Genomic DNA, 18,020 nt, shown 5'->3' on the forward strand with positions numbered 1-18,020 from the left:
TAATCAACCTCAGAATGAAACATCTGTGGAACGTCCACCGCTTGTACAGAAATACTAAGGTAAGCTGAAATACAAAGTATTGTAGAAGTTGAGGAAGCAATAACTGGGACGATGGGAAGCGCCACCGCTAGCTTCCAAAAATGCGGCGCTGGGAAGGGGTACGCACATCATGGTAATCTAGTAGGTCGTGCTCGAGAGTAGCTACCCGAGGTCGACTGGCTCCACTCCCTATCAGACGGGAGTAGGTAAGAGTAGTGACGTCAGAGCTGTCGTCTGCACTGAAACCTACGGTCGTCTGCTTTTGCTGCTGCTCGTCTCGGCAGCATCATAGTGGACCCAGGAAAGTTCCAGTGCGAATTTTGCGACCTGATGTTTTCTTCAGAGAAACATGAACGAAACCATCCATAAAACACACATCAGATCGTTGTATGTGAAGGTCGAAACCTGTTTCTGTGCGTTTCAGAGCTAGCTGCGGACGATAACAGCGCTACCCTTTCTGGGAACGGGCTGTAAATACCCCTAATTCGTGGCGTGAATGCTCTACGAACCCACGCAGATGTCCCCATACCGAAGTCAACAGCGTCGCGAAGCAGCGGACAGCGGTTCTTATGTCGCGGGGCCCAAATGTCAATGTCGTCTGCTGTCGCCATGTTGAGAATCGTACTCGCGCCCGTTCCACAACCTACCCGAGGGTTACCCCACTGATCTCGATTGTAAAAGGCTGGATGGCGGATAGGGAGCGCGAGCGTGAAGAAACCGGCCGCCATCTTACTGTACCCACAACAGTCGCCGCAGCGATCATGCCAACTTCTTGCAATTACGGTCGTACCAACAGTACTGGCAAGGTTACAGGGCCTAAATTTATACAGGTGAGTCACTCTTTATCGAGGAATAAATAGGCGTCCATTCTGTATATTTAGTTGACCATTATGAAGTGTTTTTTTGCCCAAAACGAGCACTGGATGCAGGTTGCTTGATCGCTCTTCCGACGTTCAATCGAGCACACTTGCATTATACCCGGCGGCAAATACAGTTTGAGTGCATAATATGCTTGAAAGAACACGTTACACTACACAGGTAGTGTTGTCATCAATATATGTGCGAGCACTCGAGCGCTTTTTTGCATGCATTGCTAGCATGGTACACGGTGTTCTCTGCGGAAGCAAGTGGCCAAGTGCCACATTCATTTCTTTGAATTACCTTCACGCACAAGTTCGGTATTACGTCATAATGAGACCACGATTGTCACCTTTTTTCATGTATTGGTAGTGTTTTGTGCCTTGGTTTGATTTGTGACAAAGAATCCTACGTAACGGTGGTGTGGCGCGACTTGAATAACGCCTTTGTGTCTGAGCTGTATCGTCAGCTTGTTACGATAGTAATAATTTGTAGCGTGTCGTGCTATTTGTAGCAGTTTTTAAGGCAAAAGTGGTCTCTCAATACAGGTTTTGTCATGAGGGCTACCCAGTGAATTATCTGTGCAGTGTGATACGGCTGGGTGTACAGGTAAGCATCACGTTCCTCATCCACTGGTTTCTACTTTACAGGAAGGAACAACCTCAGTGCACGCACTGTGGTTAGCCTATCTCAGTTTTGCATATTTTCTTACATGTTCACACCACAAACACACCTTAGACTTTAGGCTCCTTCACCCAGCAATATAATAATTAGAGATTATAATTCTTTTTAGAAGAGTTCCCCATATTCTTTTTAGAATAGTTTTTAATCTTTTTTAATTTTTAGAAGATACAGGGATTGTAAACCATGTTTTAAACTGATGTTTTAACATTTGTCCAATGCATTTATTAAACAACATATTCATTTTTAACTGGTTGCACCCAAACCAATGTTCTGATGTATTATTTCTTTTGTTGTCGATGCACCATAAAAATTGGAATCATCATCATCAATGCAGGTTACTTCACAGCTGCCTCAACATACTCAAGAAATGGGTGCAGAACCTGCGTAATGCCCACAAACTTTGACTACCACAGCACCTCCATAAAGTAAAGGCATATGTGTCACATGGGATTTTTAAAGGCATTCACAGTATATAATACCTTGTATGAACTGTTGTTGATCTAAGCAGCCTCTACAGTACACTCTCAGAAATTAAAACTTGTCAGGGAACTGTGATAATTGTTCCAGTTAATAGGCATGCATATGTACGCTATAAGAAGAAAATTATTTATTGAGAATGCACTACTGTGGATCACACTCGTGCAGCTGTAGGTTTACCTTCGGCCTCTTGGAACTCTTTTCTTTAGTTGCCTTAGCTGCAGGAGGAGTGTCATCGAGCATGTCAACTACTTGCAGAAATATTGACGTATTTAAGATTATGACACAGTTTGAAGGGTTTCAATTCAGGAAATTTGCAGTGGCAGGGCCTGCCAGAGTGAAACCTACTGAATATTTTATGGTGTCGAAGTGGCAGTTCCTCCAGGATAGGAATATCTTAGATGGGAGCAAAAAGCTTGAAATTAACAAAGTGTTGTTTGCATTAAGCAATTTGTAATACACTGAACACATAGGCAGCAAAACAAAAATTTAAAATTCAGCATGTATGAAAATTGGGTGCAACAAATTTGCATAGTGTACGTGTACATTGTCAATCCTGAGATATATATTGTCATTGCAGGGAGGTTACAAAACAATAAATGTATTGTTTTGTCACTTCCCTGCACATTCATTGTATCTTGAAATGCGTATATGCCAGAATAAATGTTGAACTTGAAAAATGTATATTCTCTTCATTCATAGAGCATAACATCACTTATCTTCTTTACAAAAGCATAGCGTGTTACATCTTTGTCACGCAGAACGCACAACCAAGAAAGCCATCTTCCATTAAATACCACGTTTCAGACATGATTCAGTTGGTATCATTTCATAGACGGTACACCAGGGCTCGAGTTTCAAGCTCCAAATCGTCATGTTGCAGTTTGGAAACCGTACATGTGTAGTGCAAGAGAGCCCTCGCACATTAAAATGTAAGATGGGAGTCACCGTTACTGAAAAGTAACTCCTATGAGAGAGTCTGATGCTGCAGAAAAGTGTGCAAACTGCGGAAAGTGTCATAGAAGATCTTCAGAAATCGTGCCTGGTTTCACGGCAGTGCTACCACACTCCCTTTTAGATGACGATGATAATGATTGGAGTTTCAGATGTGCAGCTGCATTTTTTGCAACGTGCTCCTCCTGCTTCTCTGGCTACTCATGTTGTTTACATCTACTGTTGATCACATTCATTTATCACATATTATATTCTTATATATTATTGTTATATTATCACATATTCGATCACATTAAATTTAAAATTTAGCATATATGAGAAAATATCAGGATGGAAGTTGCTATTCATTGCTCATTCCAACCTAAAATTGAGTGCTACAAATTTAGAGAGCGTACCTGATCATTGTCATTCCTAAAATATATATTGCCATTGTAGCAAGGTCACAAAACAATAAATGTAGCCTTTTGCGACCTCCCTGCACATTCATTGTATCCTGAAACGCATAAGTGCAAGAAATAAATCTTGAACTTGAATAAACTTGATGTTGTATAAACTTGACATAAGACGTTGAATAATATAATGAATGATATAAAATATTGAATAAACTTGAACTCGTATATTCTCTTTACTCATCATCAGTGATCTTCATTACAAAAGCATATCGTGTTAGACTTTTTTGTTTGCGTTTTACAGACTGGGTACACGAGGGCCAAAATGACAAAATCACAACTGTTTCAAGCTCCAAATAGTCCTGTTGCAATTTGAAGACCATATGTGGAGCTGCATTTTTTCGAACATGCTCCACATAACAAGCATGACAAACTTTTCTCACGCTGCTGTTGTATCCAACAAAAGCATATGAGCGCTGGAGAAGGACATTCAGTTTGGCACAACCGCGCCTGCAAATAATCAGAACAAATAAAGGAAGAAGCAAACAAACATAGAAGGGCTGTACTTCAAAAAGAGATAAGTCCTGTGTCTGAAGGAGGTGTTACCACTTTCTAAGTAACTTAATTGATTAAGCTTACATCACTATACCTGATTAACTGTCCTAAAGAGTGTGATCTAATTGCGTGAAGTAATTATTTGGGCTGCTTCGGTGTGTCCATATTTGCGAGGCAAAGCACCGCTGTCGTTTACTAAGAGACTCGTGCTAAGGCGATGCTTGATATAAATCATACTAAACGCATACACGGCTAAAACAACGGCTGTGATTCTACAGAACGATCTCTTTCTGCCATGCGAGTATATCTCTTCCCGGACCGTTCTTTATGGAACAATTTTTGTCCAGAACGCAGTACGGGATATTATATACATGGTTGTTGTTAACCTCAAGTCGTTTCTTATTGAAATATTGACTGGGAAACGTGCTGTAGTACAATCCCCAGCGCTGCACTGCAGTGACGGTCTAGTTTCGGAATGCAAAACATAACGTAATTAAGAATCGAACGGCAGGACACCTGTGAAACACTGTTAGGATACATCAGTATACTGGCATCTTACAAAATTGTGTGATGACAAACAACGACAAATGCTTGCAGCGCAATAAATACTCACAATCTCTGTTGCCTCCCATTGTTTTCTATGGGCGCACACAGCACTTTAGGGCCCACCAACATGGCGGCCCGAAGGCACGCCTCTCCCCCACGAGCCCCTCTCCCATGCGCGATCCAGCCTTTATACATAGAGATCAGTGGGTTACCCTACCCCATGGTCACGTGGTACAACTTTGTCACGTGACCAACTCCTACTCGAGGGCATGCTCGAGAGGGGTGGAACGCATGGACATCGTTGGTTGAAACTCAAAATGGCGTCTGTTGTTTTGATGGTTATGTGTCGACGCATGTGATAGAACCTCAGAACCAATCGAAAAATGAGTGGTGAGGCACCTAAGCCAACTGCTCTCGCTTCCTTGACTGAGACCTACACAGACTCTGAAGGCGAAGCGGACTCCGACTCCGACACCGTCCCTTTCGCAATACAACGGGCTCCGGAGCGGAGGCTGCCTGTGACCGTTGAGGGTACTCCAAATTCGCAAAATGGTGTTCCACTAGTGTGTTATCGAGCAGAAGACGAGGAAGAATTTGAGGACGACGTTATTGTCGCCGATGACGAATCACTGAGCGACCTTTTACCTGAAGAAAGTCGCTCAACAGAAGAGGTGCGATTCAGGCCAGAATCTCCCTTGTCTTATCATCGCTGTCTTTTAGAACGTGGCGTAGGCGGCGTGTTTCTACCGCAAGATCCGCCAACGAAGTGTTCGCAAACGCTGCAAGATAAGATAGCTCGATTGTACGAACGCAAGTTAAGGGACGGTAAGGACATGAACGCATCCATTCAAATGAGAAAAGACTTTCGTAACCCCAGCATCTATGAGAAGCTCATTTCCTATTGCAGCATCGATGAAATGGGAACAAACTACCCACCAGAAATCTACGATCCTCATAGCTGGAACGCAGAGTCTTATTACGAGGAGTTGTCGAAGAGGCAGAAAGAAGAGATGGATAAAAGAGAGAAAGAGAAGAAGACAAAAGTGGAATTCATGTCTGGAACGGCGAAAAAAACAGATCAACCCAATGTTGAAGTCGTGGTCGGCATGAAGCGCAAGAGCAAGTGGGACGTCGGAATCAGCCAATCGGCTGCGCTGCCTGCAGCTTTGAAACCAGCAACTCTGGTGACACCTGCAGCCGTAGTTCCAGTGCCATTGCCAACTGGAACAAAGCCCACTGTCATTTCGGCATTTGGGACTCTGCCAAAAAAATCAAAGCAGTGACTGGTGTACAAAAACATATCATTAGCAGTTCAGGAAACACTCACGAAACTAGCGTATAGTGTTTTTTTGCAGCACATATGCATGGTTATAAAGTCAGGGGGGGACATTTCTTTCTCTGGGTCGGTTGCGTACTGCCCGCACTTGTGACAAGATACTTGCGCGAGGTCGCAGCTCAACAACCACATTTGTTAGGCCAGAGCATCATTTTTGGTGCCGTAGATGTACCAGTATCAGCACTTGTGTTTGCAAATGCTAGTATTTTGAGTGGTGTGGGTCAACTGGGTAGCATGTGTCCACATGTCATGTACTGAAGACGCAATCAGTTGAATTTGTACATAATGCCAGCGACAGTTATGCAGATAATCAGTTCATCAACAAGAAATACCCACTTTGAAACATATGTCTTTGCCAAGTGAGTTATGCAACAGAGTCGAAGTTGTGCCACCAGCGGGAAAACTGTAGTTGTAGCAAGGCGCATGCATGATTTACGTCGCGGTTCACTCTCGTGGTGCCGGAAGGAAAAGTTCGTGCCTCATCTGTGAATATCACACAAATGGTAAATATGACTACTGGACATAAGTACAATAAAAGCTGTAGTGATAGAACTTGTGTATCACTTTGTATTTACTCCGTGGCGTATTTTTAAACTTTGCAAAATTTCAATTTGCATACTGCACCCCAAAAGACTGCTCGCGAAATCGTCCCCTTCCTGACAAGAAGACTTGGGGGGTGGGGGGAATTACTCCAATTCATGTGTCATGATTCTGTGCTGCAGTTTTTGTTAGTAAAGCCATCTTGTTTGCCTTTTGTTGCAAGGGTAATGTGACCTGAAAAAAAAAAAGAAATCAATGTGCTACGTGCTCCAGTTAGATCTTAAATCAGCAGTAAAGGTCACCCCCTTAAGTTTTTAGCTTTCGGCTGCGGCATACTATGCATCGTGTGACATGTGTTGTTGCACGTGAAAGTTGCGTGAAAGTGACCGGTAGCGCGAGTGAGATGCGTTTGTGGTGTTCATGCCCTCTAGAAACCCCTCTTCTCCTTCAGAGAGCCCGAAAGGGGTGATGTTGACGTCACTCGATGACGTAGAGAGTACGCCGCAGATAGCGTCGCGCCGTGCCCGTCGCGGACGAATTTGCAGCGGAAATGAGACACGCAGCTGCTTGCTAGCTGAGGCTCTCAAAAAGCGGCACCGCCTCAGCGTTTGCTGTGCGGCCGAGAGGAGCCTGCCACACGTAGCCGAGCCGCCATGCAGCCTTCTAGGTTCAAACGGTATAGCACTGTGGAAAATGATATACCTCACTGCAAACCAAGGTCGTTACAAAGTGGCGCGAAACGTACCTCAGTGAAACAATCTGAAACCGAAACTATTCGCGCACTACACTCTGGACCCATTTCTGCGGCACCGGCAGAGCTCGTGCACGCGCGTGGTTCCCGGAACAAACGGTCTGCTCCAGAGCATCTGCTATTCAGGCTCGTAAGTAACACATCTCTTTACTCGACAACGCATAATCTGAAACTAGCCGTCATTTATGGGCTGAAATAATCTGCTAAGACCAACGTTGTTTGGAACCTATGTGGCCTATAGAAATATATATCGCGTTTATATATCGCACTGACTACACAGAATCTTTAGGATAACATTTCTTTCTTGAGAGCGGGTTTGAATTTTCATAGTTTTTGCCAAGCATTCGACCGTTTGCACGCACGTACCCGTTGACCGAGTGCTTGCCTGCTAAAAAACGCCTGTCGCAGACTCTGTACCCGTTGCAGGTTTGCGTAGCTACAAAGGAAGTGTACTCTTCTTCGGAGGAATGCAAAACGTTCCTACTGTCAAAAGAGCACTAGAGAAGAAAAGAGGTCCTCACCAGTCCCTTCTATGGCCCATAGCTTGACAAGAAAACACTTTCTACAAAAAGGAAAAAAAAAAAACTGAAGGTTGCTCTACTTCATAACCATGCATTTGGTCAAGTCTCTCGGCAATGCGATCGCCCTACAAATGCATGGTAGATTCGGCCCACCAAATGTGCCAACGGGGTTATGTGACATGCTAAAACCTGCTCTTTCAGGACGGATTCGCAGTCATTGAAATTGAAATACGTGTGTAAGGGGTAAAGCAAAGGTCGATTTCTTTTTTTCTCCACGATAATGAGTAGATAATGATGTTCAAAGTAGTGATGGAGTTTTCACACTCGCACGGGGAATATTTCCATGAGGGATTTGCTTACTGCCTAATCTGACTGTGTTGTGGTACCCGATGAATACTTCATTCGTATCATTCATTCTTTTGCAGGGCCACTGGATCTGGCAAAATTTCTACTTCGTAGTCACTAGTAGATGGTAACCAATCATGTTCTACGTGCGTTGTCCAACACTGCAGTACCCGCGGTACCTTTTCAGGAATCTACGACGAAGTTGAAGACTCCTGATGCAGAAATCACAAATGGCGCCTCGCGCGAGGGTTTTCCGGACTATGAGGATTCACACAACAGTGCACACGTATGTTGATGTGTATTATGTCATGGTTGACTCTGTCCTTGAGGAAAGCGCGATCATACGCTAGAGCGCACCGTATAGCTATGGAATACGAGCTGGAGACTAGTAGAGCCCGGAGACCGCTCGGAGACATACCTTAGCGTACCTGGAGCTTCCCACTTGGAGAACACCCGTTTCTATATATATATACATACATTCCGTCCGAATCGTAGCATTCGTAAAGAAGCCTCTGAATATTTCATTAACTGCACTTTATTAAATTCGAATTCCGTGACACACAATTCGAGTCACTGCTGGTAGTGACTCACAATATCACTGTGGGGACATGTTTTGCTGATACAAATGAGAACCCTTCGAACCAATAGACCTCTACCCGAGAAAGTCGTCATGACGTTGGTAGACAGACTGATACCGAAACAAATCGGAAGGGGAGGGCTGGGTTGCACGAATGGCTACTTGTTCGCTGCCTCCTACTGAAAGGAAAGTAGCACCGAATGTTGCGTCCCTTTCAGGGACCATCCCCCTCAAGACCGTGGCTTTCTTGCGCGACCTTGTTCACCTCTAGCTTCGAGCGTAGTTCAGCTCTACCAAATTGGTGGCGGTGTCGAACACCATGACGTCATATCTTTACAAACACGGAGAGGTCTATTCGAACGTTGGAAAAGTCGTCGACGTGGAGCTGAACTAAGGAATTAGCTAGGGTTTCGCTTTCGTTATCACTCAAAATCAATGAGCTTTTGTTTCCTGATTTGTAGGTACCGCGTGACGAGCTCTGTCCATCGCAAACGAAATAAAGAAAGGTGTGTGTGTGTGGGGGGGGGGGGGGGGGGACGAGATAAAATGCGGAAAACTTTCAAAACTCCGCTTCAGAAAGATATCTGAAACTGTCGTTTTTATTGACTCTGGGCCAAAGGATCACAATCCCATCGTAATAACTGCGGCGCTGTCATCGTTATAAGCGGGTGAGGAGCGTTTCCTATGCCGCAAGCCACGAAAAAAGCGAGGTGGAAGTTGTTGTTTATGTTGTACCCTGTTGCGATGTACGGGTATGCAAAACAAAATCTGTAAAATGTGATTTGCATCATATTTTGAGGCAAGACGGTATGTCTAACCGATATCGGGTTGACTGTAGAGAGCCTCATTCCATTTGAGGGACCTACGTTCACAAGGGGAGGAAGGGTATCGAAAAAAGGTATCTTGTCCTCTGTTGGTCCGAGGGCATGTGAAGGCTTACATGCGATGATTCGTCTTAGCGTTTCCGCTGTGGATCTCGGTACATATGGGTAGCATAGGTACCCAAGCTTGGGCACGACAGTGAATACATATCACGTATCCTATGCACAAAAGCTGCGCTCCTCGTTAACAGCATTAGGACTCACGCCTTAATTAAAATGAGAAATGAGAGTCATATTTGCGTAGCACAGTGTTAAAGTATGCGACATCATCTTGAAAGAAGCTATGATGATGAAACGCACGAAAACTCTCTGGCTTTCAGGCCCAAGGATATGACTCACTAGAAGAGTATGAGAGTTACTTTTCAAAAATCATAGTGTCTACCAGCGAGGAGGCTCGATGCTCCAGCAGTGACGTAAGTGGCTCAAACACATATTTTGCCAATACGGCCGAGTACCATGGAACACCAGCCTCCGTGTGGCTCAAGAAAATTTAGGGAAACTGGCAACAGATCCTATCTATCGTACCATGGGCGTATCGTATCTATATCTACCTATCGTACTATGGGCATTCAGAGAGGAGGGTAAGGTGGGGCCACAATTTTCTCACTGTAGTGCACTGAACTGCATAATTATTCAACTACTAGCAGGATGACAAACACAAGACTGATGATGAGGAACAGTTGGTACCCTGCGAGCGAATCAAGGAGTTCCTGGACCCTGGAGTCTTCACAACGTCCGTGTACCCTTCTCATATCCGGGAACTCAGTATCATAGTGGAGGACGCTTACAAACTACTCAAGAGGGGTAACTCCGGGTAATTTTCCCCGAGAGCTCACGTTGCCTCATTGTAGCGGCGTCAACTTGCAGGCACCGTGGGCGGCGAGTGGGGTCTGGACCTCGGCTGTGGTCCGATGCTGCAGTACTCCCTCATGCTGAGTGATCACGTGAAAAAGCTTGTTGTTGCCAACTACCTGGACCAGACCAAGGCCATCGTGGAAGACTGGCTCAAAGACGACCAGAGAAACATGCTGAACCTTAACGCTGTTCTACAATCAGTTTCTGAGGTCACTAAACATCCGTGAGTTTTTAGTAATGAGTGTAGTGTGTGTGTGCAAGGACCTATTAAAATGCACTTGTCCTTTCTAGGCCTCATTCTCTGAAGGAGCAATTACGTAACTGCATCACAGACCATGTGTCCTGCGACCTGTTCTCCAAGGAGAACGGAAAGTTCCTGCCCGCTAAGTACGATAACAATGAAATGTTCGATGTTATTGTCACTTCTTTGCTTCTCGAGGCTGTCATCCAGGATCTGGACACGTACGCAAAAATTATCAAGCGGTAAGTAATATTTGAGCCACTATATCTTGTGTGCCGATGAAGCTATCAAGGCCGTTTCACCGTGGACACAGTGCCTCATACCGTGTGTTCACACGAGCGTAATCTCCCCAGAATACCATAGGGGAAGAAAACAGAAAACTTCTCACAGGACAGAAGTCGCACTGCCTGTTTTGAGCGTTCACAGGGTGCCAAAATATCGGGAGTGGGGTACTGTGCACGTAGCAGACGACAGCGTCCGCATCTTTTCCTGTCGTCTGCTACAGAATATTTTGTAGCTGCCCCGCGGGATGTTCTCCACAGCTAGCGATGCGTGGAGCAAAGAGCTGGGACATTTTTTTACGCATTCAGCTGGAGTGCTCTCTGGGATGTTGCTCATGCGACCGGCATTCATAAAGTATGCATACTTTCCATAACGCAGGATCTCTGGTCTCTTGAAACGTTGCGGGCACTTGCTAATGAACGGTGTGTTGGGTATGACCTACTGGGACATGAAAGCTGGAAAGTTCAACTGTGTCACGCTCACGAAGGACAATGTGGAGAAGGTGCTCAAGGACTGCGGCTTTGTAGACCTTGAGTGGACCATTGTGGACAGGGAATACTTCCATTCGGTCAGCGACTACACGAAGACGTTCCTCGTGCTTGCACGGAAGCCCTAGCCCCTAACCCTTGTGGCCAATAAAAGCATTTTCTGGTGAAGCAACGAACGAGTCTCTTCACATCTACCGACAAAAGTGTATCCGTTTACTTCAGCTCAAAACGAAAAATGTGCACAGTGTTGACATGCCTCTTAACGTGACCTTTATCTTTAAAGCCCTTGCTGCAGATGGAGCACTTGTAGGGCCTTTCCCCGGTATGGCTGCGTATGTGCCTGGTGACGTTGCTGCGTTGGTTCGATGTGTACGGGCAAAAATGGCACGCGTAAACATCAGGGCGTCCCCCATTCAATTCCGTTTCCAATGCTGCTTGATCGTGCTCTGGAAAAGTAACGTAACAATGCTGACATCCAATAGTCTGTGGATGGGCAGCGGACCCAGACAATATTAGCAAAACAGCTGACACATTTTGGTGTGAATACACAAGGAGGCATCAATTCACCATCGCATCAATCCGGTAAAGTAGTACCTGTCTACGCTAAAGGTTCTCCCATTTGACGAGAAACCACAGTAATACTGTTGAGGACAAGGAAAACATGATAGATTATTTGTTCTATCCATAACTAAGTTTTTATTGAGATCCAGTACCGTATTTCACACTGAATGCCCAACGACTCACACAACTGTCTGTATGCCAGAGGACACGCAAAGACTTCGTATGAATGAGATGGGCGCAACCAGTTAGATGCTGTGGCTGAAGAAGTGATGTTGGAATGCCCAACGAGTGGAAAATAGGTTATTTTTAGAACATATATTCGTATAAATTATTTTTATAAATCGCCTTCCATTACATGCAGCCGCAATGCTGATGATCCCACAGAGTCAGGCAAATTCACGCCAGTCACTTCCTCTCAGGCACTACATCATCGACGCTGCTAGAATCGCCTGATTTCTGCGGGCACGCTTTCAGGTGCCGCGCCAAGTTTGTGGAGCTGGTGAATCCTCGGGAGCAATTGGAACACTTGTAAGGGCGTTCGCCCGTGTGACTTTGCCGATGAGCAGCCATGCTGCTTCTCCACATGTATGACTTGTTGCATATGGGGCACACCAGGGGTTTTTCCTTGGGATGCTTGCTCTGGTGCCACCGCACCAAAGACTTCTCGTCTGATGCAAAGGGGCAATACTTGCAACGGAACTTTCCGGTCGGTTTCGGTTTCTCGGCGGCCACTGTTGACTTCGAGCCTGGAATGGGTTGATAAGGGTGTTAATCATGTGCAGTGTGCAACATACCCTTGCAAAGGCAGCTGGTTGGGCTTTGTGTATCATTGCCAACATGTGTTTAAGACTAAACTAAGAAAGTCCAAGACAGTGAATGAGGAGTTGAAACATTTGAGGGGTGATGTAGGTGAGGGGCCAGAGAAGCCACTGAAAGTGTGTATGCACAAAAACGAGAAGAAAGAAGACGCTTCATGGTATGATACACCTCAAGAGAGACTGCAAGCACTTTTCTATTTCGCCCTACCCTACGTTACCTTTTACCCATATATTTAATGTTAATTTCCAATACATGCGCCGTGTGTTTGAGACACGGGGGACCGTTAACGAGATGTTACGAAGCAAACCGCGAAGCTGCTAAATCATATACTGTAGACCCGCTAGTTCCTTTCCCATTGTTTATCTGCCCCCGAGTTCCTTGAGGCGCCTTACTCTCTGTCTCCGACATCTTTCTAATGCTCTCCGTAGTAGCACTGAGGAAGCACAGTCTGGGACACAATTTTTCCACGATAATGTTGCACACAGGCCTGTCTGCCTTCAGATGTTGTCAATATCTTTGTTGTATCTTTGGTGATGGTAAATACACAACAACAGTCGACCAATTGTGATATCATCTCATATGTGTGGAGGCACTTTCAGCCGCAACGAGTATTCAAGAAGCATAAATTAATTAACAATGCGGTTCCACAATATGTAAAAACAACTGAGAACTGCAACAGCATCCACATTCACGAGGTCAGCAAGACAGCAACGACAACGGCTTCCAGCCTCCACACGAGACCACGCACGTGAGATGGCGCTGACGGCGCTCGCCACCAGAGAGCGAAATCAAAACTGCACCACGCTAAGCATAAAAATAATTGCAAGTATTCCAAAAGCGAGTGAACCAATAAACTAGTTGGAAAAATTCAAATCGAGTAAAACGGCACATCGGTGGCCGTCCCACCCCACTAGCTCGTCGGTGGGGGGAGGGGGACGAGAACACAAGCTAATCATACAGGACAACCATGCCTTGTCCCAACTTGGTGGAATATTAGAAAAATCACAATATGTACCTTAATCAGGTGAAATATTTCAACGATTTTTAAAGGGATCGGAACCAGAACTGAACCCGAACCGAAAACCGGAAATAACTGTTATTTTATGACGAACCCGAGCTGAACGGAACAATTTTTTTGCTTGTCCTGAACCGAACCGGAACTGAACCGAAAAAAATTCATACGGTTACAGGTTCGTGAATCAGTTCAGAGGCGAAATAATTGTACTAGTGACTGTCCTTTTTTTTGACTCACCTGAAACGGTTATCTCACACCTTTTTCTTACAACCATGTACGGTGAGTGTAAGCTCGCTTTCATGTAGCAAAATTACTGCCCATGAACCGGTTAAACCGGGACCGAAAAAAGTAACAGTTCCAATCCCTGTAAATGTCCCGACTGCTGAGCAATTTTTTTTTTACTGTGGGTGTGCGGGGGGATGTTCTCCCTGAGCCGAACCCGAACCGAACTGATATACTTGAACCAGTTCAAGTTGATAATTTCGGTTCAGCAGAGCTAAACCCGAACCCGAACCGGACCGAAAAAAATACCGGTTCTGATCCCTGGATTTATATAGGGCCCCTACATTGCACGTTGGTAAAGATACATAAACGTGTCACAACGGTACTGTAATAATGATCCACCTTGCCTACGATTCTTTACAAGCCACTTCCCAAGAACGCTTACGATTACTCAACGCAGCGACATTACGATAAGTACTAAAGTACCAATAAAGACGGACGTTTGGGGGCGACCGCCCCCTTTGTTCCGTCTCGATCATCGAGGCCCACTCCCTTCTTGAGAATTCTCTCAGCTGCATCCCTGCCACACAAATTTGTCTCATTTCATGCACAGAGGGTATACCAATGCTTCACTTGGGTAGCGTGGAATAGTGACACATCATTTTTCTTCTCCAATATCCTTGCCTCAAAAGCCTGACACCTTTTTTTCTTCGGTCTTTCACGGAAGCCTTTCTTTCTAGGCTGAGCCATTCCTGTGACTTGCCCGTGGCAATAACCCAGCCAAGCCCCAGGAAACACTAAAACAGGAATCACGTAAACAGTGAACGAGGCATTATTTCTCAAACGATATCTTTACTCTTTCACCAGTCATAGACATAGGTTATAAATATAATTCTTCGATAGGAACGGACGTATCTCAGCCACGTTTGGGATACCGCAGATCATGCCACACCTTCATGAGGCCTTCACGCTTCTTCCACATTTCACGCCCGTACAAGATGTATCCACTACAAACAGAGGGTAACAATGATTCAGTCTGGATTTCAACGAGCCAAGTACACATAACAACAGACCCTCACTAGACATAACAATAGACTTTCTCTGCGACTCACATGCCAAAAAGTGACCCTCCCAGGTGAGCTGCATGATCAAGGAGCTGCCAGCCAAAGACGACCCCAGCTGTGTCCAATGCTAGAACAGCTTTTAAAGCCTGCCAGAAAGAAATGTTGAGAAGTTTATCTCGAAAACATGCATCTAAATTGTTGCTACCAAATTCTACACACGACCAACCTTACCATTCCTGCAGAGAAGGTGAAGAACGGTAGGAATATTATTGCCAACTGAGCGTCGGGATATTGAACGCACATGGCTGCGATGACGCTTAGGATTGCGCCGGACTGCAAAACAATAGAAAAAACGTGAGACGGAAGTACGAATGATACAAAGTAAGTAGCACTTGAGTGTTTTTCTTTTTTTTACTTCTGCCTAGTGAAGTCTTAACTCTGGTAGCACCTTCGCATCTTTCAACGCCCACCATACATCTTAACTTACTGCTCCCAGTGACATTGCGCCCCTTCCAAGGAGTATCTTGTGCACGTAGCTTGTGAATGAAGACAGCACTCCTGCAAAATGTACAGTGTCATTGTTTGTAGCCTGGCATAGACATCTCAGAATATATCTGGTATCATAAAGACAGGGGAGCAAGTGGGTCAGCTACCAGTACCACATGAGCTTTGAGAAGGCATTGAGAAGGCTGGGAAGTATTCTCACAGGAAAAGGGCCTCGTGCTGGCTCCTCCGCGGAGGAGGAGATGCTACCTGCAGGGGAGGCTAGGAGCTAGCTATGCAGTGAAGCTCTATTATTAGAGCGTAGAGGTGGAAAGCAGGCCTGCTGCAAAGCCCTGAGTGGCTCACTGCAATTGAACCCGTCTGCCTATGGCACAGTGTGCACTGCATGGACCCTGCTGACCCAATTGACCCTGGCTTTCCTCAATCATGATGGGGAAACAGAGAAGTAAAGTGCCATTACCTCCACTTAGATACATTGCTAGAAACTGTTCTTTGCCCAGTAATGCCACTGCACCAGGTGCAAAGCTGTTGAGCACAATCATGTTCGCACACAGGTGGAACAGTGAGTAGTGGCTAAATGTTGACAAGAGCATAGGAAGACACACTGATTCTGAAACACAAATGAATGCAGTACTTCAATTAGAGTATGTCATCGTCAACATAATAATAATAATAATAATAATAACAACAACAACAAACAGAACTAGCTGGAGCATGGATAAACATAAATTATGCATAATTAGTACATAATTAGTGCATAAATTATGCACATAATTATAGTTATTGAACTTGCTCAATATATGCACTAAGCCTCCACACAATGTGAAGTAGCATATCTTTTGCCTCAAGTGGTAGTACTCCCAACATGCTAATACGATCGTTAAGTGACAATTGTGTAGAGCTAACAGGGGTTAAGACAGTAGCTGGGATAAAGAGATCTTCAGTGTTAGGAAAGAAGGAAATCAGAAAGATGATATGCGACCTATAAAACTAAAAAGCTAAAGGTTCACTGAGTTGTCTTTACATCACTGATGCAGGGAGCAATTTGCTCATTATTTGCAAACGACAACCATTAAGGTATTCTTGACTGCCAGCTCATCACCAGCACACGATGTAGTAGGCTAGTAGCATAAGAACGGAAACGCTTTGAAGACGGCTTGCGTACCGTCGCGCTGGACTCACTGGAGGCCGGGTGGGAGCTGAAGTATCTGATCATAGTAGGCTGTAGTCGAGGTACTCTCCACAACAAGAAGACAGCTACGTTCACAGCTATTATACTATAGGCCATACGATGACCGTCTCCCAGACGGTTCCACCAGGTATTGATCTGGAAAAGCACGTACAAAAATTAAGTGGCTTAGGTCCGCAGGTAGCAGCTAAGCAAAATGCTGTCGTACCTGGCGCCGAAACTCTCCATACTTTGTTTCATGAAAGGAGGCTCGAATTCTCCTGCTTTCCAGAAACGCTTGAGCATCGAGTCGCATTTCCTCATACTGCCAGATTATTGCTCCTGCGAAGCTGACTCCAGTGCACTGCAATTCCATTTAAAGGAGTGTTATTTCATATGTACTAACTCAATGGCATCCACAAGGGGAACATACCCCAACAGCAAACAGCAGCGGCTTGGCTAAGGATCTAAACCCGGCGGCCTTATTGCCCGTCTGTCCTTCTACTGGAAGCAGGCGTATTTGTGCCTTTGACGTTGCCTGTGATCGGGGCTCTCTCTGAAAGTACCGTCTAGGGCCTCTGGCCCATCCATAACAGTCCGTGCGGAGTGCATGCCCCCTGAAAACAATGATACTCATGAGTGTTAATTTCCCCTCTTGCAAATTACATTCCACCTGTTTCTCTTCTTTTGTTAATTCTTGAACTACGTGTGCACAGAGTACGCATATTATCCTATTGGGATATCCCTTTTATTTGATTTCCCAACGTCAATATCATATCCTATTGCATAACCAGTAGTGTCTACTGAGACCTCAGTTAATTTTAGTTGAATTTGAGCGGCCAGGCTACTTACATACATACTCGTATGTAACTTCGTCGTAGACAGCAACACGTAAGTCGTATTACCCTTATCACCGCGCAGCTTGGTCAAGTGCTATGCAGTGTGGAGAAACAGCTATGTGGCTGAAACAGCAAAGACCACATTCGCGAAGAAATGCCAACAAGATGTAACACACCGTGAGCAGCCTTTGCCGAGAGCAACAGCACGAAGCAGTACATTTGCCATAGTTTCTGGTCCTGTAGCCTCTTTGTGAGGTTTAGATTATTACTCGTGTTGCATCCATCAACTATGTTTTAGCTAAATATGTCAAACGTGCGAGTGCCATCGTATTTTCAACATCCTTTTGACTACTGTAACCCAACAGCTCGTTTCGGATAGAGTTCGGATTGGTTCGGATTCTTGCACATGGTTGCGAATTGTTCATGAAATTTCGTAACACCGACAACACTATGTGACGAAAAAAATTATGATACTATGTTAGCATAGCATTTTGCGTGCACATAAAAAG

The 18,020-nt window shown here is 45.0% G+C and overlaps 4 protein-coding genes and 1 long non-coding RNA gene across 9 annotated transcripts; 3 read left to right on the top strand and 2 right to left on the bottom strand.

Moving 5' to 3' along the window:
• Positions 1-792: 792 nt before the first annotated feature.
• On the top strand, positions 793-3,474 carry LOC135366097 (uncharacterized). The gene is made up of 3 exons (XR_010414094.1): positions 793-869; positions 1,446-1,506; positions 1,916-3,474. It is a non-coding gene; the product is annotated as an uncharacterized LOC135366097 (long non-coding RNA).
• Positions 3,475-4,758: 1,284 nt separating this feature from the next.
• LOC135366810 (SAP30-binding protein-like) lies at positions 4,759-6,390 on the top strand. Its single transcript, XM_064599735.1, has one exon. It carries the CDS (start codon positions 4,886-4,888, stop codon positions 5,783-5,785), a length of 900 nt encoding a protein of 299 aa, XP_064455805.1. The 5' UTR covers positions 4,759-4,885; the 3' UTR covers positions 5,786-6,390.
• Positions 6,391-7,159: 769 nt separating this feature from the next.
• On the top strand, positions 7,160-11,491 carry LOC135366808 (indolethylamine N-methyltransferase-like). Of its 4 annotated transcripts, none has more exons than XM_064599731.1 (8): positions 7,160-7,259; positions 8,076-8,122; positions 8,183-8,281; positions 9,774-9,866; positions 10,098-10,257; positions 10,321-10,531; positions 10,600-10,791; positions 11,210-11,491. In XM_064599731.1, the coding sequence occupies exons 2-8, from the start codon at positions 8,120-8,122 to the stop codon at positions 11,445-11,447; spliced, it is 996 nt and encodes a 331-aa protein (XP_064455801.1). In that variant the 5' UTR covers positions 7,160-7,259; positions 8,076-8,119; the 3' UTR covers positions 11,448-11,491. The 4 variants fall into 4 exon arrangements, with proteins under 4 accessions (XP_064455801.1, XP_064455802.1, XP_064455803.1 ...); XM_064599732.1 differs by having other exon boundaries at positions 10,101-10,257; XM_064599733.1 differs by lacking the exon at positions 9,774-9,866.
• A 705-nt stretch (positions 11,492-12,196) lies between these two features.
• Positions 12,197-13,439, bottom strand: LOC135366811 (transcription factor che-1-like). Its single transcript, XM_064599736.1, has 2 exons — positions 13,092-13,439; positions 12,197-12,626 (listed from the first exon to the last, which is right to left on the bottom strand). Exons 1-2 carry the CDS (start codon positions 13,105-13,107, stop codon positions 12,286-12,288), a joined length of 357 nt encoding a protein of 118 aa, XP_064455806.1. The 5' UTR covers positions 13,108-13,439; the 3' UTR covers positions 12,197-12,285.
• Positions 13,440-14,768: 1,329 nt separating this feature from the next.
• On the bottom strand, positions 14,769-17,902 carry LOC135366807 (presenilin-associated rhomboid-like protein, mitochondrial). Of its 2 annotated transcripts, none has more exons than XM_064599729.1 (9): positions 17,688-17,902; positions 17,106-17,289; positions 16,902-17,036; positions 16,687-16,831; positions 15,965-16,114; positions 15,488-15,558; positions 15,232-15,333; positions 15,049-15,146; positions 14,769-14,943 (listed from the first exon to the last, which is right to left on the bottom strand). In XM_064599729.1, the coding sequence occupies exons 1-9, from the start codon at positions 17,735-17,737 to the stop codon at positions 14,853-14,855; spliced, it is 1,026 nt and encodes a 341-aa protein (XP_064455799.1). In that variant the 5' UTR covers positions 17,738-17,902; the 3' UTR covers positions 14,769-14,852. The 2 variants fall into 2 exon arrangements, with proteins under 2 accessions (XP_064455799.1, XP_064455800.1); XM_064599730.1 differs by lacking the exon at positions 17,688-17,902 and adding an exon at positions 17,525-17,618.
• Positions 17,903-18,020: the final 118 nt, after the last annotated feature.

This window comes from Ornithodoros turicata, chromosome 8 (genome assembly GCF_037126465.1).
Source record: "Ornithodoros turicata isolate Travis chromosome 8, ASM3712646v1, whole genome shotgun sequence".
NCBI lineage: Eukaryota > Metazoa > Arthropoda > Arachnida > Ixodida > Argasidae > Ornithodoros > Ornithodoros turicata.

What these genes read in the sequence shown, in the direction of transcription:
- LOC135366810 (XM_064599735.1), top strand. Translation starts at nt 4,886, where the DNA reads ATGAGTGGTGAGGCACCTAAGCCAACTGCTCTCGCTTCCTTGACTGAG.
- LOC135366808 (XM_064599731.1), top strand. An exon ending in CTCGATGCTCCAGCAGTGAC is followed by an intron (nt 9,867 to 10,097) that starts GTAAGTGGCTCA and finishes TTCAACTACTAG; the next exon opens with CAGGATGACAAACACAAGAC. An exon ending in TCTGAGGTCACTAAACATCC is followed by an intron (nt 10,532 to 10,599) that starts GTGAGTTTTTAG and finishes TGTCCTTTCTAG; the next exon opens with GCCTCATTCTCTGAAGGAGC.
- LOC135366807 (XM_064599729.1), bottom strand. Translation starts at nt 17,737, where the DNA reads ATGGCAAATGTACTGCTTCGTGCTGTTGCTCTCGGCAAAGGCTGCTCA. An exon ending in CTCGGCAAAGGCTGCTCACG is followed by an intron (nt 17,290 to 17,687) that starts GTGTGTTACATC and finishes CATTGTTTTCAG; the next exon opens with GGGGCATGCACTCCGCACGG. An exon ending in CAGCTCCCACCCGGCCTCCA is followed by an intron (nt 16,115 to 16,686) that starts GTGAGTCCAGCG and finishes TTTGTGTTTCAG; the next exon opens with AATCAGTGTGTCTTCCTATG.